Source organism: Coregonus lavaretus (assembly GCF_964263955.1).
Source record: "Coregonus lavaretus genome assembly, chromosome: 9".
Classification (NCBI taxonomy): Eukaryota; Metazoa; Chordata; class Actinopteri; order Salmoniformes; family Salmonidae; genus Coregonus; species Coregonus lavaretus.
In genome coordinates this window covers 33365546-33390348 of record NC_139996.1, presented here as the reverse complement: position 1 = coordinate 33390348, position 24803 = coordinate 33365546, and the positions used below count along the sequence as shown (strand labels likewise).

General features: G+C 42.7%; 1 protein-coding gene across 2 annotated transcripts in view; it reads right to left on the bottom strand.

The window, feature by feature from the left end:
* LOC311135066 (craniofacial development protein 1-like) overlaps window positions 1-24803 on the bottom strand; it is a 43468-nt gene that overhangs the window by 4069 nt on the left and 14596 nt on the right. For both annotated transcript variants that reach the window (XR_014613735.1, XM_084168935.1), the window contains exon 6: window positions 14509-14667. Coding sequence is in view for 1 of the 2 variants with exons in the window: in XM_084168935.1 (XP_084025061.1) it covers window positions 14509-14667 (159 nt within the window). In the remaining variant the exon portion in view is untranslated. The remainder of the gene's footprint in view (window positions 1-14508; window positions 14668-24803) is intronic.

The following is a 24803-nucleotide window of genomic DNA, read 5'->3' as shown; positions in this document are numbered from 1 at the left end:
AAATACTTTTTGAAATGTATTTCATTAAAATACATGTATTTTGTATTTTTAAATACAGAAATACATTTGCAAATAGCCGGGCTGAACAGCAACAAACATTCTCAGTAATAATAATAATAATAATAATAATAATAATAATAATAATAATAATAATAATAATAATAATAATATGCCATTTAACAGACGCTTTTATCCAAAGCGACTTAGTCATGCCTGCATATTTTTTTTGGTGTATGGGTGGTCCCGGGGATCGAACCCACTACCCTGGCGTTACAAGCGCAGTGCTCTACCAGCTGAGCTACAGAGGACCACAGTAACGGTTACAGAACATTGTAATTGCTATGACTGTGATATGTTGTTGTTTATCTAGTTGAATGCACTGACTGTAAGTCACTCTGGATAAGAGTGTCTGCTAAAAGACCAAAACGTAAATGTATATGTGAAAATGAACATACCAAAAAAAATTATGTGGGGTCATGTCTAGATGGGATACAGCTTAACCTAATTTTCGTAACCGGCTGCGTAAATTCTCTGAAACCTGCTAAGAAAAGTCAATTTTGACAAAACCTTGTTTTTCGGGGTGGAGCTCATTAGAATAATACTCAGCATTCCTTGCAATTGTCAATTTTTACATACACATTTATACAGTGGGGGAAAAAGTATTTAGTCAGCCACCAATTGTGCAAGTTCTCCCACTTAAAAAGATGAGAGAGGCCTGTAATTTTCATCATAGGTACACGTCAACTATGACAGACAAAATGAGAATTTTTTTTCCAGAAAATCACATTGTAGGATATTTTACATTTACATTTACATTTAAGTCATTTAGCAGACGCTCTTATCCAGAGCGACTTATATTTAAATGAATTTATTTGCAAATTATGGTGGAAAATAAGTATTTGGTCAATAACAAAAGTTTCTCAATACTTTGTTACAGTGGGGAAAAAAAGTATTTAGTCAGCCACCAATTGTGCAAGTTCTCCCATTTAAAAAGATGAGAGAGGCCTGTAATTTTCATCATAGGTCCACGTCAACTATGACAGACAAAATGAGAAAAAAAATCCAGAAAATCACATTGTAGGATTTTTTATGAATTTATTTGCAAATTATGGTGGAAAATAAGTATTTGGTCAATAACAAAAGTTTCTCAATACTTTGTTATATACCCTTTGTTGGCAATGACACAGGTCAAACGTTTTCTGTAAGTCTTCACAAGGTTTTCACACACTGTTGCTGGCCCATTCCTCCATGCAGATCTCCTCTAGAGCAGTGATGTTTTGGGGCTGTCGCTGTGCAACACGGACTTTCAACTCCCTCCAAAGATTTTCTATGGGGTTGAGATCTGGAGACTGGCTAGGCCACTCCAGGACCTTGAAATGCTTCTTACGAAGCCACTCCTTCGTTGCCCGGGCGGTGTGTTTGGGATCATTGTCATGCTGAAAGACCCAGCCACGTTTCATCTTCAATGCCCTTGCTGATGGAAGGAGGTTTTCACTCAAAATCTCACGATACATGGCCCCATTCATTCTTTCCTTTACACGGATCAGTCGTCCTGGTCCCTTTGCAGAAAAACATCCCCAAAGCATGATGTTTCCACCCCCATGCTTCACAATAGGTATGGTGTTCTTTGGATGCAACTCAGCATTCTTTGTCCTCCAAACACGACGAGTTGAGTTTTTACCAAAAAGTTATATTTTGGTTTCATCTGACCATATGACATTCTCCCAATTCTCTTCTGGATCATCCAAATGCACTCTAGCAAACTTCAGACGGGCCTGGACATGTACTGGCTTAAGCAGGGGGACACGTCTGGCACTGCAGGATTTGAGTCCCTGGCAGCGTAGTGTGTTACTGATGGTAGGCTTTGTTACTTTGGTCCCAGCTCTCTGCAGGTCATTCACTAGGTCCCCCCGTGTGGTTCTGGGATTTTTGCTCACCGTTCTTGTGATCATTTTGACCCCACGGGGTGAGATCTTGCGTGGAGCCCCAGATCGAGGGAGATTATCAGTGGTCTTGTATGTCTTCCATTTCCTAATAATTGCTCCCACAGTTGATTTCTTCAAACCAAGCTGCTTACCTATTGCAGATTCAGTCTTCCCAGCCTGGTGCAGGTCTACAATTTTGTTTCTGGTGTCCTTTGACAGCTCTTTGGTCTTGGCCATAGTGGAGTTTGGAGTGTGACTGTTTGAGGTTGTGGACAGGTGTCTTTTATACTGATAACAAGTTCAAACAGGTGCCATTAATACAGGTAACGAGTGGAGGACAGAGGAGCCTCTTAAAGAAGAAGTTACAGGTCTGTGAGAGCCAGAAATCTTGCTTGTTTGTAGGTGACCAAATACTTATTTTCCACCATAATTTGCAAATAAATTCATTAAAAATCCTACAATGTGATTTTCTGGATTTTTTTCCCTCAATTTGTCTGTCATAGTTGACGTGTACCTATGGTGAAAATTACAGGCCTCTCTCATCTTTTTAAGTGGGAGAACTTGCACAATTGGTGGCTGACTAAATACTTTTTCCCCCCACTGTATTTAGTTAATTTAGCAGACGCTCTTATCACACCATAGTACCATCAGACTTCTGATACCAATGCAAGGTGAAAAGGGGGCCATGAACCGCTTTCAAAAATGGTATAGAAAAGTATTTTGAAAATACAAACTAAAGCTCTCGAAAGTATCTTGTTACAAAATACATTTGAGTGTAGTTCAGCTCAGTGTAAAAAAATACAAAATACTCAGAAGTAATTAAAATGCATATTTCAAATACATGTAACATATACAGTTGAAGTAGTAAGTTTACATACACCTTAGCCAAATATATTTAAACTCAGTTTTTCACAATTCCTGACATTTAATCCTAGTAAAAATTCCCTGTCTTAGGTCAGTTAGGATCACCAATTTATTTGAAGAATGTGAAATGTCAGAATAATAGTTGAGAGAATGATTTATTTCAGCTTTTATTTCTTTCATCACATTCCCAGTGGATCAGAGGTTTACATACACTCAATTAGTATTTGGTAGCATAGCCTTTAAATTGTTTAACTTGGGTCAAACGTTTCGGGTAGCCTTCCACAAGCTTCCCACAATAAGTTGGGTGAATTTTGGCACATTCCTCCTGACAGAGCTGGTGTAACTGAGTCAGGTTTGTAGGCCTCCTTGCTCGCACACGCCTTTTCAGTTCTGCCCACACATTTTCTATAGGATTGAGGTCAGGGCTTTGTGATGGCCACTCCAATACCTTGACTTTGTTGTCCTTAAGCCATTTTGCCACAACTTTGGAAATATGCTTGGGGTCATTGTCCATTTGGAAGACCCATTTGCGACCAAGCTTTAACTTCCTGACTGATGTCTTGAGATGTTGCTTCAATATATCCACATCATTTTCCTTCCTCATGATGCCATCTATTTTGTGAAGTACACCAGTCCCTCCTGCAGCAAAGCACCCCCACAGCATGATGCTGCTACCCCGTGCTTCACGGTTGGAATGGTGTTCTTCAGCTTGCAAGCGTTCACCTTTTTCCTCCAAACATAATGATGGTCATTTTGGCCAAACAGTTCTATTTTTGTTTCATCAGACCAGAGGACATTTCTCCAAAAAGTACGATATTTGTCCCCATGTGCAGTTGCAAACCGTAGTCTGGCTTTTTTATGGCGGTTTTGGAGCAGTGGCTTCTTCCTTGCTGAGCGGCCTTCCAGGTTATGTCGATATAGGACTTGTTTTACTGTGGATATAGATACTTTTGTACCTGTTTCCTCCAGCATCTTCACAAGGTCCTTTGCTGTTGTTCTGGGATTGATTTGCACTTTTCGCACCAAAGTATGTTCATCTCTAGGAGACAGAACGCGTCTCCTTCCTGAGCGGTATGACGGCTGCGTGGTCCCATGGTGTTTATACTTGCGTACTATTGTTTGTACAGATGAACATGGTAACTTCAGGCGTTTGGAAATTGCTCCCAAGGATGAACCAGACTTGTGGAGGTCTACAATATATTTTCAGAGGTCTTGGCTGATTTATTTTCATTTTCCCATGATGTCAAGCAAAGAGGCACTGAGTTTGAAGGTAGGCCTTGAAATACATCCACAGGTACACCTCCAATTCACTCAAATTATGTCAATTAGCCTATCAGAAGCTTCTAAAGCCTTGACATCATTTCCTGGAATTTTCCAAGCTGTTTAAAGGCACAGTCAACTTCTGACCCACTGGAATTGTGATACCGTGAATTATAAGTTTAATAATCTGTCTGTAAACAATTGTTGGAAAAATTACTTGTATCATGCACAAAGCAGATGTCCTATCCGACTTGCCAAAACTATAGTTCGTTAACAAGAAATTTGTGGAGTGGTTGAAAAATGAGTTTTAATGACTCCAACCTAAGTGTATGTACATTTCTGACTTTATACTGCCCATCTCTGTTGTCACCACTCAGTGGATAGAGACCCTCGGCCCGCCTGACAGAATTGGGTCATCTGCACACATTTTTCTTCCAATCCACATCACTGTTATTTTGGCATCATTAATTTCTCTGTCATTTCATAATGTGCTCCACAAAGCAGGTCACCTCCCTGTGAGTGAACACTTGAACTAGGCTAAGTGTGTCATAAGCCTCAAGGTGACAGCCTTTTAGTGGTTGAGGAGATAGGAATATAGCGTGCTGGGTAGTTTGTTGTCTACACAGATTACTTTTATCCCTGAGCTCTCACTGTGAGCTACACACACCATAAGACTGGCCTACATCTCTTCAACATTCATTATTCATGATCAAAAGCAAAGAGATGTTCAGAAGAAAGTTGGTTACATAGTTAATTTAGACCAGGGATGGGCAACTTTGATGTGGGTGGGAGCCACAAAAAAATCTGAACTCATCATGAGGGGCCGCAGTGGCTCGCAGGTCTGCGTACCCACATCCATACCCACACATGCAGTCAGAGTAGACCCCTAGCCTTTTGGGGGCCCTAAGCAAAATTTTGAGCAACAATTGAAGTTTTAGATTTAATTTCCTGCAATTCTACGCATTTTGCATTGGGTTGAGACAAATTTGTGCAGTTTTCAATATGATATCTGATGATCAATGGGGCCCCACCCAGTGGGTTATTCGACCTTGCTTACTACAAGTTTAGATAGCTGGCCACTAAACTAACTTAACAATCTAAAAATGTTTAGCTGACATGGGCTAATTGAGTGACTGTCAGTGACTGACAACAATAGAACAACTCCTGATGCACAAGCACATTTTGAAATTGCACCTTGTGTATTCTATTATTCTAACTTTTAACAGTAAGTTGAGACCCCGAAATGAATCCGCAGGCCAACAAAAAGGGGGTGGCCCATGGGCCGCCAGTTGCCTATTTAGACCAAGTGAACTCTTACCCTAATTTCACGGCCTGACTATCTCCTACAGTGGGGAAAAAAAGTATTTAGTCAGCCACCAATTGTGCAAGTTCTCCCATTTAAAAAGATGAGAGAGGCCTGTAATTTTCATCATAGGTACACGTCAACTATGACAGACAAAATGAGAATTATTTTTCCAGAAAATCACATTGTAGGATTTTTTATGAATTTATTTGCCAAATTATGGTGGAAAATAAGTATTTGGTCAATAACAAAAGTTTCTCAATACTTTGTTATATACCCTTTGTTGGCAATGACACAGGTCAAACGTTTTCTGTAAGTCTTCACAAGGTTTTCACACACTGTTGCTGGTATTTTGGCCCATTCCTCCATGCAGATCTCCTCTAGAGCAGTGATGTTTTGGGGCTGTCGCTGGGCAACACGGACTTTCAACTCCCTCCAAAGATTTTCTATGGGGTTGAGATCTGGAGACTGGCTAGGCCACTCCCGGACCTTGAAATGCTTCTTACGAAGCCACTCCTTCGTTGCCCGGGCGGTGTGTTTGGGATCATTGTCATGCTGAAAGACCCAGCCACGTTTCATCTTCAATGCCCTTGCTGATGGAAGGAGGTTTTCACTCAAAATCTCACGATACATGGCCCCATTCATTCTTTCCTTTACACGGATCAGTCGTCCTGGTCCCTTTGCAGAAAAACAGCCCCAAAGCATGATGTTTCCACACCCATGCTTTACAGTAGGTATGGTGTTCTTTGGATGCAACTCAGCATTCTTTGTCCTCCAAACACGACGAGTTGAGTTTTTACCAAAAAGTTCTATTTTGGTTTCATCTGACCATATGACATTCTCCCAATCCTCTTCTGGATCATCCAAATGCACTCTAGCAAACTTCAGACGGGCCTGGACATGTACTGGCTTAAGCAGGGGGACACGTCTGGCACTGCAGGATTTGAGTCCCTGGCGGCGTAGTGTGTTACTGATGGTAGGCTTTGTTACTTTGGTCCCAGCTCTCTGCAGGTCATTCACTAGGTCCCCCCGTGTGGTTCTGGGATTTTTGCTCACCGTTCTTGTGATCATTTTGACCCCACGGGGTGAGATCTTGCGTGGAGCCCCAGATCGAGGGAGATTATCAGTGGTCTTGTATGTCTTCCATTTCCTAATAATTGCTCCCACAGTTGATTTCTTCAAACCAAGCTGCTTACCTATTGCAGATTCAGTCTTCCCAGCCTGGTGCAGGTCTACAATTTTGTTTCTGGTGTCCTTTGACAGCTCTTTGGTCTTGGCCATAGTGGAGTTTGGAGTGTGACTGTTTGAGGTTGTGGACAGGTGTCTTTTATACTGATAACAAGTTCAAACAGGTGCCATTAATACAGGTAACGAGTGGAGGACAGAGGAGCCTCTTAAAGAAGAAGTTACAGGTCTGTGAGAGCCAGAAATCTTGCTTGTTTGTAGGTGACCAAATACTTATTTTCCACCATAATTTGCAAATAAATTCATTAAAAATCCTACAATGTGATTTTCTGGATTTTTTTTCCTCAATTTGTCTGTCATAGTTGACGTGTACCTATGATGAAAATTACAGGCCTCTCTCATCTTTTTAAGTGGGAGAACTTGCACAATTGGTGGCTGACTAAATACTTTTTTCCCCCCACTGTATGTGGTTTGTGTGTGTGACAGAAATAGGCATGTGTATGATGCACACATATCTGTTAATATCCACAGAACATAGGGGGAGGGGGGAGGTGGACAGTGAATATGCACCAATTTAGTGTAGGTGTCTGTGTGTGGGGGGTTTCAATAATGTGCACAGGAAAGAGCAGGTTAAAAATACATATGAATACACACGCAAACCCACCTAACCACACACCTACACACTGCAGCAAAGGGCAAGCTGTGGTAGTGCATTCATTAGCATTGAGGAGTGAAAGGCAGAGCTCCTGGGTAAATGGATCTGGACTGCTATCGCCATGTACAGAGCAGGTGCTGCTCTGCACCCGACTCCCTGCCCCTCTCTAACCTCATATAACCTGCTCTAGACTGTTTTCTTAGCTCTGCTCCGCTCATTTCCTTTCCTGTGACGCAGGAGGAGAAGGGACCAGCAGCCACGCTGCATAGCTCATCAGTCAGAGACACAGAGCAGGATGGAGAAGAAGAGAGAAAAATGGTGGGGGGGCTGTTCAATTATTCATCTGTTCAACAGTAACCTTTAGGAAAGAATAATGCCACTGCAGGACCTCTCTGACAGCAGAGAGAAAATCCTGTACTGGGAGAGACAGGCAGGAAGGGAGATGGGCGCCACTGAAAGCCCTGGATGTCAGGTGATGCTGGTATTCTTCTGAGCAGGCATGCAGATGGACAGCTGCTCCATAGCTACAGGTCAGGCAGGGGGATTATAGGCATTGATTGAAACTCTGTGTTAAATTCAAATCTCCCATCCATCATATTTAAACCAATATGACAACAATCTCGATGGAAATTAGCAAATCAACTTGATTGGAGGTACACAACACACTCCCCGCCTCTCGTCATGAGCCATCCAGCCGTTACCGAGAACCACATACCGGATTTCTTAACAGGGTTGTTAGCAATTGATTTTTAAGAGTTTTCTTGATCCTACCTAGCTCAAATTCTAGATGTCGGATTAAAAGTAGACTATAGCATCCATAAAGTGAGCACACTGACAAGATTTGTAGGTGCAACAGTTTTTATTAAATGTATAATTTATCGCTCTCACGTGCACATTTCCGTCCATTAAGAAACAACGATGTGCTACCTTTTTGTAGCATTTCTGACAATGCTAACATATTTTTTCAGCCGAATCTCAGAGTTCTAACGTTACGTTGCTAATGTTAGCTTGCTTGTACAAAGTCCAGCAGCTAGCCTCTGTAGCTAGCTAACACCAGTCAGCTGAAAGCTAGCTAGCTAACGGGCAAATAAAAAGGTAGATAGCCAACGAATGTGGTTTCATTTTGATTAGCTAGCTAGCTAACGTAATGTTATACCAGTGATGAGAGTTAACGTTGGCTAGGTAGCTAACCAACAAGCGAGGAAAGCTAGCTAGCTATATTTAGGCAAATAAGGTTTTTCACATAAGGCTGAAGTCATGTGTAAACTGCTGATCTAGACACTTGCGTGTAATCATAGCACAAACAAATATGCACAAATAAACTTGCGAACATCCTTGGCTACTATGATAGCCAATTAACTTTAGCTAGCTAAGTAACCTTAGCTAACGTTACACTCTTACGTTGGCTAACGTGTATGGCCAGTTCATGCACCACAATAGATCATATTTTCTTACACAAAACATAACTAGTTAGCTAGTTAAGTTCAGTTTAAAATCACCAAACTTTGGGAAACTGCCACCCTACTCACATTAATTTGCATTGCACAGACCAAGCTATGGTAAGATGAGGTATCCTGATTTCAGACAGGACAAACACTGCAGTTAGCTACGCTAGATTTCCTCGAAGAACAACCAAGACCACACAAACCATTGCCGAGAAAACAAAATGTATTGTTAAGAAACAGCAAGCTAGTTATGAACCGCATATAGTAAATGGTTGAACCACAAACGCACATGTAAACAGTTGCGCATGCTGGCATTGGTGGAGAGTGGGTTGAGGGAGAAACCCAGACAAATCTATAACTGCGATGTGTCTGGGGACCAAGGAGCACATCACAGTGCTGGCCTGCTTCAACGCAGCTGGGGAGGATGTCCCCCCATTTATCATCTACCCCAAGTGTTTCCCCGGTGGCCACTACACACTGGGAGCCCAGCTGGGACTTGGTGACCAGTCAGGATCGAGGGAAAGATGAATAGAGCAAAGTACAGAGAGATCCTTGATGAAAACCTGCTCCAGAGCGCTCAGGATATCAGACTGGGGCAAAGGTTCACCTTCCAACAGGACAACGATCACTAAGCACACAGCCAAGACAACGCAGGAGTGGCTTCGGGACAAGTCTCTGAATGTCCTTGAGTGGCCCAGCCAGAGCCCAGACTTGAATCTGATCTAACATTTCTGGAGAGACCTGAAAATAGCTGTGCAGCAATGCCCCCCATCCAACCTGACAGTGCTTGAGAGGATCTGCAGAGAAGAATGGGAGAAACTCCCCAAATACAGGTGTGCCAAGCTTGTAGCGTCATTCTCAAGGCTGTAATCGCTGCCAAAGGTGCTTCAACAAAGTACTGCGTAAAGCGTCTGAATTCTTATGTAAATGTGATATTTCCGTTTTATATTTGTAATACATTTGCATACATTTCTAAAAACCTATTTTTGCTTTGTCATTATGGGGTATTGCATGTAGATTGATGAGAACAATTTAAAAAAAATCTATTTTAGAATAAGGCTGTAATGTAACAAAATGTGGAAAAAGTGAAGGGTTCTGAATACTTTCAAATGCACTGTATAAAGTGTCATATTGGGATGCAAACTCAAAATGGAATACATTTCAACGCTATATCTGACATTGTGGTCTAAAGAAAAATGTTTTCATGTGGGTGTGTAGCTACATATGGCCTTGAAACCGTTGTAACCTGTGTATGGTTTGGGAACGTGTTCATTCCACTCGTGTGTGGGAAAATCATGGTAGACATTACTTACATCATAGATCCGTCATATTCACAATCACAGCTGGTCATTGAGATCTATAGTGTCTGCTGGTTTTCATTCTTACCTCTCCATCAAGAACTGGCTTACACTAGAGAAGCCAGGTAAGGTCATTATCCATTGAGTTGGTGACTTCTTGGTTGAGGCAACAAAGACCAGCAGGCCACAAGACTCCAAAGACAAAGCCATAGATAGGGTGTTAAAGTGTTCTTTGTTGTGAGTGTTAGAATTCCGATTGAACAACTTTGCAGAGGGATAGCCAATTGAAAAAGCGTTGGTGATCAGAGTATGTATGAAAAATGTATGCACTCACTAACTGTAAGTCGCTCTGGATAAGAGCGTCTGCTAAATGACTAAAATATAAATATAATAAAATATAAATATGATATAAATATAATATATAAATATATGGTACAGGTGTCTTCTTTTTTTAAAGCCCATAATCATGTGTGTGAGGTGTACATGTTTCTTTGAAAGTAGATTTGTTTAAGACTACCAAGAAACACTGTGTGACCCTGATTTAGCCCACTGCAGTAAAAGGTTTTAAGGCAAAAATGAGGGTGGTTGGTCGGGGTGGAAGGATGGGCGTATAACGCAAATGTCTAGCAACCCAAAGGTTGAGTGTTTCAATCTAATCATGGACAACTTTAGCATTTTAGCTAATTACCAACTTTGCAACTACTTGAAACTACTTAGCATGTTAGCTAACCATTCCCGTAACCCTAACCCTTTAACATAACTCCTAACCTTAACCCCTAGCCTAGCTAACGTTAGCCTCCTAGCTAACGTTAGCAACAACAAATTGGAATTCGTAACATATCATACGTAATGGAAATTCATAACATCTTTATTTGGCGCATCACGCTCTAGCGACTCCTTGTGGCGTGCCGGGCATCTGCAGGCTGACTTCGGTTGTCAGTTGAACAGTGCTGGTTTCCGGGTTAAGCGGGCGCGGTTTGACGGGTCATGTTTCGGAGGACACATGACTCGACCTTCGCCTCTCCCAAACCCGTTGGCAAGACAAGATTGAAATTGGGGAGAAAAAGGGGGTAAAATACAATATATATATATATATATATATATATATATATATATATATATATATATATATATATATATATATATTATTTTTAAGAATGTTAATTTCTCTACCATAACAACGTTTTAGAGAATTTGGCAGTACGTCCAACCGGCCTCACAACCGCAGACCACTTGTAACTATTCCAGCCCAGGACCTCCACATCCGGCTTCTTTACCTGCGGGATCATCTGAGACCAACCACCCGGACAGCTGATGAAACTGAGGTGTATTTCTGTCTGTAATAAAGCCCTTTTGTGGAGAAAAAGGTATTCTGATTGGCTGGGCCTGGTTGCCCAGTGGGTGGGCCTGGCTCCCAAAATAATTTGGAATGAACTCTTCCAGACATTTAAATGGTCTGTCGAAGTCAAGGTGTTAAGTTCCTAGTGTAATGGTTAAGAGTTCCCGCCTGTGGATCATAACATTGCGGGTTTGCCTCCTGGAGGAGATATTTTGACCATTCTTTCGTTAAACCTCATAGATGTAAAGTCCCCTGTTTAGGGGTCCTGCGTGGTTCTGACTGACATTTTCGCTTATAAATCAATCTGAGGACACCGTAGATCAAAATGGCCTGCATTGAGCGATAGCCCTGGTTCCTACGGACACAGAGGCTGCAGTCCAAATTCAAAGTAGACAGCCCTCGGCCCTAAACTCTCAGCCCTTGAATTATATTTTACATCGTCACATCCGAGTGTACCTTCAATGTCCCTTGCGAGGGAGAGTGATGATCGGATGTCCCAAGCGAGGGAGAGTGATGATCGGAGAGCCAATGTCCTTGGTGGAAATCTTGAAATTGAGCTTAAAAATAACCAACCTAAATCTATGAATGTATCCAGCAAGCTAACGTAGCTAGCTAGCACTCCTGTCAGGTAGCTAGCTAGCTACAGTTACCCACAGCTGGCTAGCTAGTTTTCTAGTTTGGTCATTTATTCCAATACATTTCAGAATTCCCAAAAATATGTTTATGAAGCTATCTTTGTTTTATAGGGTCCGCACTACGAGACTAAGCCAATTTGTCAACGCTAAAATCAATGTAATCTATATATTTGTTTCAGTAAGCTAGCTTCATAATTTTGCCTGACATGCCAAAAATGCAGCCGTGTTGATTAAATTTGACACTTTGCGGCCACCGGAGTATGACATGTGACTACAGTTTGCATTGAATTGTGAGTCATATCAACCCCACAAGTGATCATAGTTCTTCACTCGCTGCCTCAAGCTAAATTGAGGGCCAAGGGGGCAACTTTAGTGAATTGGACCTCCACTTAAGATAGCAATCAAACTGCATCCGGTTTCGACTGAGATTCCCCCAAGGGAAAGAGGCTAGCGCGAGGGCTGAGGGGGTAAAAATAACGTGTTTGGTCTGCAGCCAGAGTATATATCCTGAGCCAGTGTGACGTAGGACGTGAAATCTGAAACCACTTGAAGCTAGGATGTACTTCCTACCGTTTCATTTGCTCTTCCGACTGTCCATCAAATCTTGGCTGAACCCTACATCACAGCCACTGCTTGCAATCGTTACATCGTAGCGCAGCAGGAGAGAGTAGTTTAATTACGGTAGCACATTCAGATATCGATTTATACCCATAAATCTAAAATAATTCATAGGTTTTAAACAAAAAACACTTTATGTTTGTCATAGACGGACAAGATTAATAGGAGATGAAAGTAGAGTTCCTAGCGAGTTCAGGAAGCCAAGCTAGAGCGATGTGAGACGTTCACAGGGATGGGGGCAGACGTTTTGATCACGAGAGACCTTTCGATAATATGCACATTTTCTCTAACACTAAACATACAAATATGAAGGTGAAATCTTATAGTTAGTTGTTTTATAATTTATAAAGCATAAGTCATTTCAAGCCTTATACAGTTTTGTTGAACAGGAAATACATCATATAAAATATTTCATATTTTCATAATGTCTGCTGTCTACTTGAGCTTGTGTCCTTTTTTTTTTATACCAGAAAGGTGAGATTTTAACCTTTCTTTGAGTATGCAGCATTGCTAGTTATTGTTTATGGCCCTCACATGATAAATAATTAGTTTTGTGGATTACGTAGATTACATTTTTGATTACATTTAGTTACATTTTACTAGTTAATAGTTTTGACAGCCCCCTCCCGACACAAACACACTTACAGTATTTTAATTTATTAGGTGGCTCTTAAAAGAGACTTTGGGTTTGTGAAGAGGCAGGCAAGTGGCACTGAGTGTTGTTATGTGTCCTACTGCGTGCATCTTGCTAGAACGGGGGAGAGACTAGAGCCTGTTATGCCAAATAGTGTCCCCCTGCCAAAAAGTGTTCTGACCGGCCTACATAAATGAACCAAAGTGTCCGTTGCTAAGGCTCTATTTTATCTCGTAGCAGACAGAGGACATGGGCAGTTCTAGTTATATTTCACCTCATAAGCGCTCGCAAAATTATTACCTCAGAATTGCTCTCCAAGGACAGTGTTTTTGACGGTGACTACTTGCTGAAGAAACCTCCCAGCTCAGAGTATCTTTTAGGATGATGTTAAGACACAGCTCTGACAAACTTTGAGCCAGGAGTAAAGTAAACTCATAAAAGTTTATCTCAGCTAGTAATCACGACAGTTTGAGGTACTGCAAAGGAAAGATAGTAATAACACTCATTTACATGTTGCAAATTATGGGGAATAACCAATCGCGATGAGGCATCGCCAGCTGTGAAATGTATAGCACGCTTCAGATAACCACGGTGAACGTGACTCTACATCAAATGTTGCAATGGTAAAACGTTTGATATAATTTCCGCCTGACCCGATCACTTTGCCTACTCTTAATTCTTGCCTAATATGTTGGCATGCATAACTTAATTTTTTTCTTCTTTACCAATTTCGATATTTTGAATGTGATAGGCATTTTGTTCTGTATCATACAGTATAATGGTTTAAAAGCAGGATTTGTATAATATTACCGTTATATCCACACACTCATCACTTCCGTTAAACAACTTTAAATCACTTTGGCACAGTAGGCATCAAGTTACTTGCCGATAATGTTGCATAAAACATTTGAAAGGTCTATCATTTTTACCGAACACAATTAAATGCTTTCAATTGCCCACTTATAGGCATTAATAATTTAGGCATCTTAAAACTTCGTTTTTTGTTTTTAATAAGGCTGGACTGCTGCAGAGCTCAGCCAGGAACAAGCTGCCGATCATCACAAAACACTTGTCTATAGGGGATTCTCTTCGTGACTATCCACAGTCCAACCTGCTGGTAACTACTATAGATAGATAGAGGCCACTGGTATCAGAGACAGATGTGTTCTGTAGCTCAGGATTATTACTGGACAGTAGATAGGATATAGGACCAGTCCATCAGGATAAGGCTGGTAGGTAGAGGCAAAACACTTTTTAACTGATCTATCAGTTTCCCTGACTGTTGAACTGGTGGAGTGGTGTTGCAGTACACTATATGGCATCACTGGTACTACCAGAGAGACTCACCCCTCTTTGCCGCGGTTGTGGATGGCCAGCTCGTCCCCGATGCCTTCCTCATCCTTGAAGGCGTTCCAGTCCATCTTAGACTTCTCTAACGTACTCATCTTCTGTTTCTTCCCCCCGAGGCGATTCAGGATGCTGCCCATCCCTGCAGGCCTCTTCACACTGAGGGGGACACATATGAACGTTACACAATGAAAGAACACAGAGGAGGGGAGGTGTTTCATTGTGACACAGGGCTGATGAAGTTGGCAATTTTTGCAAGCCTCATCTTCAGCAAACGGCAGAGCGAAATTATGAACGTTTCAAGGGAGAGCAATAAATGAAATTAGAGCCCGACTGATATTATCAGTCGATATTGGCCTTTTACCGCTATATCGGTATCGGCCGATAATTCCACCAATAAATAGGATGAAAAAAGGGAATCTCATGCTTATCTGAACACTTGATGTGATTAATTTCACAACGTAAAAAAAAGATCTACACTACCGGTCAAAAGTTTTAGAACACCTACTCATTCAAGGGTTTTTCTTTATTTTTACTATTTTCTACATTGTAGAATAATAGTGAAGACATCACAACTATGAAATAACACATATGGAATCATGTAGTAACCAAAAGAAGTGTTAAACAAATCAAAATATATTTTATATTTGAGATTCTTCAAAGTAGCCACCCTTTGCCTTGATGACAGCTTTGCACACTCTTGGCATTCTCTCAACCAGCTTCATGAGGTAGTCACCTAGAATGCATTTCAATTAACAGGTGTGCCTTCTTAAAAGTGAATTTGTGGAATTTATTTCCTTCTTAATGCGTTTGCGCCAATCAGTTGTGTTGTGACAAGGTAGGGGGGTATACAGAAGATTGCCCTATTTGGTAAAAGACCAAGTCCATATTATGGCAAGAACAGCTCAAATAAGCAAAGAGAAACGACAGTCCATCATTACTTCAAGACATGAAAATCAGTCAATACAGAAAACTTCAAGAACTTTGAAAGTTTCTTCAAGTGCAGTCGCAAAAACCATCAAGCGCTATGACGAAACTGGCTCTCATGAGGACCGCCACAGGAATGGACGACCCAGAGTTACCTCTGCTGCAGAGGATAAGTTCATTAGAGTTACCAGCCTCAGAAATTGCAGCCCAAATAAATGCTTCACAGAGTTCAAGTAACAGACACATCTCAACATCAACTGTTCAGAGGAGCCTGTTTGAATCAGGCCTTCATGGTCGAATTGCTGCAAAGAAACCACTACTAAAGGACACCAATAAGAAGAAGAGACTTGCTTGGGCCAAGAAACACGAGCAATGGACATTAGACCGGTGGAAATTTGTCCTTTGGTCTGGAGTCCATATTTGAGATTTTTGGTTCCATCCGCTGTCTTTGTGAGACGCGGTGTGGGTGAACGGATGATCTCTGCATGTGTATTTCCCACCGTAAAGCATGGAGGAGGAGGGGTTATGGTGTGGGGGTGCTTTGCTGGTGACACGGTCTGTGATTTATTTAGAATTCAAGGCACACTTAACCAGCATGGCTACCACAGCATTCTGCAGCGATACACCATCCCATCTGGTTTGGGTTTAGTGGGACTATCATTTGTTTTTCAACAGGACAATGACCCAACACATCTCCAGGCTGTGTAAGGGCTATTTTACCAAGAAGGAGAGTGATGGAGTGCTGCATCAGATGACCTGGCCTCCACAATCCCCCGACCTCAACCAAATTGTGATGGTTTGGGATGAGTCGGAGCGCAGAGTGAAGGAAAAGCAGCCAACAAGTGCTAAGCATATGTGGGAACTCCTTCAAGACTGTTGGAAAAGCATTCCAGGTGAAGCTGGTTGAGAGATTGCCAAGAGTGTGCAAAGCTGACATCAAGGTAAAGGGTGGCTATTTGAAGAATCTCAAATATAAAATATATTTTGATTTGTTTAACACTTTTTTGGTTACTACATGATTCCATGTGTTTTATTTCATAGTTTTGATGTCTTCACTATTACTCTACAATATAGAAATAGTAAAAATAAAGAAAAACCTTTGAATGAGTAGGTGTTCTAAAACTTTTGACCTGTAGTGTACATTTGAAGCATATTTCTTGGACAATTGCCATTTTAGATGGCAATTTATAAGAATTCAGTGTGGAAAAATTACACTTTTGAATTTCCCCCGGCGTAAAACAATATATCGGCAGATATATATCGTTACGTTTTGTACCCCAAAAAATCTGAATTGGTATCGGACCCGAAAAAACATATCGGTCAAGCTCTAAATGAAATAGCCACAAGCTCTAATGCTCACAATGAAGATAATGGAATAATGGGGGAAGGGAGTGAATGAGGGAAGAGAAGAGAGAAAAGGAGAGACAGGACAGAGGAAATATGGATAGATTTCAGATGATAAAAAATAGGATCCCAAATTGAAGTTATTCTTCTAGCAGTGTATTTCAGAGCATCATCTAGTTTCTTTGTGCAGCTGTGTGAACAAAGATGTCAGTCTATTTTGAATCAGAAGAAAGTAATCCTGACACTGAGGTTTCTCTTGGCTGCAGCAATGAAATGTTAAACAATGTGTGCTGAGAAATAGCTGAAGACATCAGACTGGCACGCCTCCCCCTCTCCCTCCCTCACAAGGGGTCCTAGGGGGAGGCAGGGGGTCTGTTAGGGTGCTGGCGGAGGGGTTGGGCACCATCAGACCTTTAGGAGGTACTGGAGGGTGTCGGGGGTCCAAGGACGAGCACTTTCATGCTCAGTTGAGTCATATTGCAGGTCCCTTCAAGAAGAACAGACTCAAAATGTGTTTACACTATTGCTTTCCTCTCTTTGTGTGCATCTGTGTGTGTCAGCAGACATTTAAGACAGGGTGTGTTTAAAAAGGGCGTCTCCTATATCAAGGTTTATGTGGATAACCAGGAAAGGGAAGTGACACTGAAACGGACGTCAACAAAAGAAGACATGGCAGCATACACATTTTACATTTTACATTTTAGTCATTTAGCAGACGCTCTTATCCAGAGCGACTTACAGTTAGTGAACACATATACAGTGGGGAAAAAAAGTATTTAGTCAGCCACCAATTGTGCAAGTTCTCCCACTTAAAAATATGAGAGAGGCCTGTAATTTTCATCATAGGTACACGTCAACTATGACAGACAAATTGAGAATTTTTTTCCAGAAAATCACATTGTAGGATTTTTAATGAATTTATTTGCAAATTATGGTGGAAAATAAGTATTTGGTCACCTACAAACAAGCAAGATTTCTGGCTCTCACAGACCTGTAACTTCTTCTTTAAGAGGCTCCTCTGTCCTCCACTCGTTACCTGTATTAATGGCACCTGTTTGAACTTGTTATCAGTATAAAAGACACCTGTTCACAACCACAAACAGTCACACTCCAAAACTCCACTATGGCCAAGACCAAAGAGCTGTCAAAGGACACCAGAAACAAAATTGTAGACCTGCACCAGGCTGGGAAGACTGAATATGCAATAGTTAAGCGGCTTGGTTTGAAGAAATCAACTGTGGGAGCAATTATTAGGAAATGGAAGACATACAAGACCACTGATAATCTCCCTCGATCTGGGGCTCCACGCAAGATCTCACCCCGTGGGGTCAAAATGATCACAAGAACAGTGAGCAAAAATCCCAGAACCACACGGGGGGACCTAGTGAATGACCTGCAGAGAGCTGGGACCAAAGTAACAAAGCCTACCATCAGTAACACACTACGCCGCCAGGGACTCAAATCCTGCAGTGCAAGACGTGTCCCCCTGCTTAAGCCAGTACATGTCCAGGCCCGTCTGAAATTTGCTAGAGTGCATTTGGATGACCCAGAAGAGGATTGGGAGAATGTCATATGGTCAGATGAAACCAAAATAGAACTTTTTGGTAAAAACTCAACTCGTCATGTTTGGAGGACAAAGAATGCTGAGTTGCATCCAAAGAACACCATACCTGCTGTGAAGCATGGGGGTGGAAACATCATGCTTTGGGGCTGTTTTTCTGCAAAGGGACCAGGACGACTGATCCGTGTAAAGGAAAGAATGAATGGGGCCATGTATCGTGAGATTTTGAGTGAAAACCTCCTTCCATCAGCAAGGGCATTGAAGATGAAACGTGGCTGGGTCTTTCAGCATGACAATGATCCCAAACACACCGCCCGGGCAACGAAGGAGTGGCTTCGTAAGAAGCATTTCAAGGTCCTGTGTGGCCTAGCCAGTCTCCAGATCTCAACCCCATAGAAAATCTTTGGAGGGAGTTGAAAGTCCGTGTTGCCCAGCGACAGCCCCAAAACATCACTGCTCTAGAGGAGATCTGCATGGAGGAATGGGCCAAAATACCAGCAACAGTGTATGAAAACCTTGTGAAGACTTACAGAAAACGTTTGACCTGTGTCATTGCCAACAAAGGTTATATAACAAAGTATTGAGAAACTTTTTTTATTGACCAAATACTTATTTTCCACCATAATTTGCAAATAAATTCATAAAAAATCCTACAACGTGATTTTCTGGATTTTTTTTTCTAATTTTGTCTGTCATAGTTGACGTGTACCGATGATGAAAATTACAGGCCTCTCTCATCTTTTTAAGTGGGAGAACTTGCACAATTGGTGGCTGACTAAATACTTTTTTTCCCCACTGTATATATCTATTTTTTTTATACTGGCCCCCCGTACACCCTCCCCTCCCTGTTTATATAGAGTTCCAGCTCATTGGAAGTGTGTTGCAACAAGCTGCTCATAATCTAAATTGCCTGTCACAGGCTGGCTATCAAATGAAAACGGCAAGGCGAGGATGAACACACACTGGCAAACATATACTAATCAATCCAGCTGGAGGTATGGCCAGCGACAAGGCTGAATTAGTAATACACACTCCAATATTAAAGTATATTGCAGTGAATTAACACAGAGAAAGAGAGAATGAGAGGAATAGGAGAAAGTCCCCTGGTCCACACAAAGCAGAAACTTTTCTCGTTCCACAGAGAGGATAAGGGTGCTTTGAAGAGAAACAAGGCTAAAGTCTGCCTGACAGAATGCATTTGCCATCTGTGCCGGGGCTGTCATCATCGCTCAGAGAGAAGAGGACGGCGGGCAACAGAAACGCGAGGGGGAATTTGACTTTTCTTCTGCATTGTTTTGTTTATGGGTCTTTCTGTGATGCCCTTCAGGAACAGATCAATTTCCTGCAGAATGGCAGTATGCTCACACACACACGTCGTATCCTACCAACACACAACACAACCAAACTCCCCCTCAAGAACACACTCCCTTAGTAATGTACACACACACACATCACGCTGACTAAACACGTCACATAAGCCCATGCTTACACACAGCTTTCTGCCAGCTGTGTCCACTGAGCACTGTTCCCACGGCAGCCTGACCTGGGCCAGACTAAACACCCAAATAGCTTAGCACATGCATGCAGACACACACACATACTATCGTTCTATACCTACAAAAACAATAATATCCACTTAGAACACAGTGTATGGTGAACAGAACTACATGGAGTTAAACAAAAACTGCTAAATGAATGAAGGTCATATCTAATATTGTTTTTCTTTTCCCCTGATCCAATCCTGGAGAAGCTCCCAAGACAGACGCAGCCAGTGTCCCAATCACTGCACTACGCTACATCATTGGCCTCTGCTAAACACTGTGCTGCTGCTGCTGCTCAGTCACGTGAAAGCAGCAAGCCTTAATGCAGCAAAGTGAGCCTCAGTCTCCCCCAGCACAGGCTACAGCACACAGATCTATCGAGGACAGTTACACTACACATACACAACTCCAGTGTTAATATTTCAACATGTGTGTGATTGTGTAAAGGTTTGTGAGTCTCATTTGGTGGTACAACTTCTCCATTACAGGCAATGACTGTATATGAATGGACAAAGCCATTGATCACATGACACCATTCATTCCTATGTGAAGACTCAATAGCGCATTGAAGCCAAATGGTTAAAGGAAAATTCCACCCAAAAACTATCTTTTGGTATTTGTTTCATTAGTCCATTGTTGATATGGTCCCAAAATGTTTTTCATGTATGATGCATTTTGCATCATATATTGCAAAACGCAGCATAATTTGATGAAAAATGCATCATAACAGCTGTATTTCTGTATTTTGAAAGTTATATATTTTGAGAACTTGATTGCTGACATGCAAAACATTTTGGGACGATATCAACAATGGCCTAATGAAACAAATACCAAAATATCGTTTTTGGGTGGAGTTTACTTTTATGATGGCATCTCATGGAGCCATAACATGCTTTATTTTAATTTTTAATTACAATACAAATAAACATAGGCCATTTGGAGACATAACATGCACAGTTTGAGCAACTCCAGGAAGTGACTTTGCAGGCTAGCTCAGTGCTGCCCCCTCTCATTGAGTAACTGAAGTTGAAGGCCGACCTGGGTACTGCAGGTTGCCATTAGTAACTACTTCTGTGTACGATTTTAAAATAATCGATTCAAGGACATACATCTGGTGTATTAGAACCAATTATTGGTACCATGACTGTCTTCTAAACATTTTATTTACACCAAGATTGACCACAAATATTGCCATTTTTCCATTCACTATAATGTTGGATTGATCCTGTTTTCTGCTAACAATGCCTGCAGTACCGTGGTCGGCCTTAAACTTCTGTGGCTTCAATGAGAGGGGGCAGTCGTTCTCCCCTGATTAAAGGACCAATGAGGGATACGGAGAGAGGGATGAAGGAGAAACTAGAGAGCGACACAGAGCAGTTCCTTAGTGAAGAGGCATGGTAAACAGTGCAGCTATAGACACATACAATACATGCTCACACACAACGCCACTGTAATCCAGGCTCCAAACTGTGACAGGGGATCAATAGACCATCAGAGCTCAACTGATACTCAATCCAGCCTGTCCCTGTGTGGTGGGCTGGGGAGGGTCTGGGCAGTGTGCCAGGCTGCAGCACTCTGCTCTCTATGTCTGTGTGTCTGTCTGGGGTTAATGTTAAATGTACTGCCCATGCTGCAGGGCCTGTTCTGGGAACATACAAACTCATGGATACATAGACACGCACACACTCTCTACGCACGCACACACGCACAAGCACACACACGGCCTGGCTGGTAGGAGGCTGGCAGTAATCACAGTCCAGTTTATTTGAAGACTGAGGTCATGACCAGAGCCTCTCTCTATAGCTGTCTCAAACAGGGAGACTGATAACACACAGAGTCTGAAGACACACACACTTACTGTACACAGTACACACACACTCAAAATGGAAATGATGACACACACACGTAGCTCTGCAACATTGGCACAAGGAAGGAGACGAGCAGAGAAGAAAGGCGAAGCGAGGTGAGGAGTGGTGGGGCTAAGAGCCTCCTCCACCCCCTGCAGACAGACAGGACTGTGACATGGCCGTCTCTCTCTCTCTGGCAGGAAGCAGCTGTCATAAAGGCTCCTCAAAACAAACCATCGCTCTATTCTTCTACTGTTGCCTCAATAGGATATACATTCCTCAGCTCGGCCGAGCTCGGCCTCCCAACCACATTCCATTGTGCTGCAGAATAAATGTGTCCCCTTCTTAGGGATGGCTGCCCCAAGTATTCACCCATAACAAACAAATGGACCACTAGAATAGATTATTTGATGTACTGTCAACAATGGGTGCTGATGGTTAGTTAGGCCTAACGACTACTACGCTCTGTTACACTACAGACCAGACCACTATGGTCAAATCCTCTTCTCTGTGGACCTAAAACTTCCCCTGTCTGTCCCGTGTCTGTCTTAGCTGTGCTGAGAGGTCTGTCTGGGCATCGGGACAGGGAGATGCTTGGATAACCCAGATATCAGGGAATAAATGTGGAGGAATGCTCCTGGAGCAGTGGCCAGGTAGGACCTTAACATCAGCCAGGGAGAGGGAGAGAGGGAGCAGTATCCAGAGGAAAGAGGGGTTATGCATCACAATAGTCCAATACAATCCAACAAGAGCAAACTTGTAGCCAGTGTCCAGTCAGTGATAGTGCATAGCCTATGTGATTATGAGAGTGTGTTTTCGATACCAGAGAGGGACAGTAGAGTATGTTTAATCGTATTTGCTAAAGGATTTATTCCACTGCAGCCTTGACAGTTTGAATAGAGTCCTTTGAAAGCCGGCCAATGGGCTACCCAGCCTTATTAAAAAAAGTAAACAAGCCCATACAATCAAACGAATGAGCAAACAACAGCCGTACCAAAGCCCCGAGCCCCACTCTGTCCTCCAACTGGCCTACAGTACAGACTCTCTCTCTGGTGCAAGACTCAGGTGACTGAAGTGATGCCAAGATGGACTGTATGTTGTGTGTGCGTGTATATTCTGACATTTGAACTTTCCTCAGAAGATTAAATCCCTCCCTTCCGCTCTCTTTCCATCTCTCTCTCCATCCCTCCCATCTTCAAAGCCTGGTCCAGTCAGGAATGTGTTGCCGGGGTGCTGGTATCTCCTGCCCTGCCCTTGGTGAGTAAGTGAGTCAGTAAGTGAGTGACAGCTCTAGGTTAGGATGAACAATAGGGAACACCTGCTGTGGAGGGGCTCAGGAGATAAAGGCCTTTTATACTGCTGCCACCTGTTCCCAGGTCAGCTGGCCAACCACCTTCCGGCTACTGCCACCTGGTTACACGCACACACAAACACCTTGACCTACCTGGCCAGGCACACAGCTGGGATACCGCCACAGGTCCCCCTCTGGCCCTCTGTGATATACACGGCCCCTACAGGTCTAGCCACACTGTACCTGCAGCAGTAGCTAGTTACTCTGCGCTGCTCTGTCTGGCTGTGATGTGTTGTAAGGGAATAACTAAGCAGCATGTTGGTTAATATCTCCTCTCCCCTGCTGGGCCTCTCCACTGGGGCCTGGCTCCACACTAACACACACTCACCAGCCCTCTAGCTCGCTCTCACACAGGCCATTCACACAGTACATGACAGTATGCATCTCTCTCACAATCACAATATGTAAGAGCCTTCTCTTCAGGGTTTTCTTTCCGTTTTCTCCTTCTATGTGCTTACATCTCTCACTCCACCCCATGAGTCCCACTCAATATTTCCCCTCTCAGTTTCTCTCAATCTGACTTTCTGTAAAAATCCAGATGGTTTAAACAAACAGGGATAAAGTGCAGACTAGCCCAGAACTCTCCAGAGGACTGACAACTATGTGATTCAGAAATACATCTCAGGCTCATTTAGTCTGGAGAACTAACATAAAAGCAGACACACAGAGAGCACCAGAGGTCAGGCTGGACTTCAGCTAAAAAGAGAAGGGCACTTCAGAGCAGTGGGACCCAGTGTGCTGCTGCGTCAGGGGCCACAGCAGCAGAGGAACACGTGTGCTGGGGGGGACACCTCTAACAGTTTAAACTCCTTCTCCCAGAGACCCCCCCCCCCAGCACACATGTTCCTCTGCTGCTGTGGTTGCCAGGGAGACTGTCAAACACATCAACTCAAAAGGAAAGCGGGAGGTCTGGGGAAATGTGAAATGTGGCTCAGGGTTTGGGTGTCTCAGGTGTGTGTGTGTGGACATTGTCTGGACAAACAGGAAATACACATTTAGGATTACAGGATTGTGCATTGGCGGGTTGATGCTGTGCAGTACTGTAGACACACTCATACTGACATATCCACTGACACAGCAACATCACGGCAACATGTCTTCTGTAATCTACTGAGACATCTACATGGTGAGTGCTTGTCTTCTTTCTTATCCATACAACACAAAAACACTGACTGCCTCTAACCAATACAAAACAAACAATTCCCATGCAAGAACACAAAAAGGATGCCACAAAAAGGATGCCTCCTCAACACAAACTTAACCACCATCTGAAAGAACTTCCCCACACACACACACACACACACACACACACACACACACACACACACCCTACAGGCAGGCAGGTGTGATGCATCAGGTCCTGTGAAACACAACCTGAGATATACTTTTAACAACACCGCCTTCTGCTCCACCCAGTGGGCTTCCACCTACCCACACCTGATAATGGCTGCTTGAGAGCTGTGTGTGTGTGTGTGTGTGTGCACACTGGTTGCTACTGTGCACACAGAGACTGTCAGCTCTCTCCTGTCACCTTCCAGTGTCACAGTTACAACCTGTCACCACCACAGCCCTAGCTTACCCTCACTTTGGCTCAGCCTGTCTTCAACCCTGCCAGCTACAGGTAGACCTGCATCCTGAAGATGTGCTAGAGGTTACAGGTAGTGCAAGTGGTTGCCTTACAACAACGCCAAGGAGAGGATATTCACAGAAACATACACCAACAA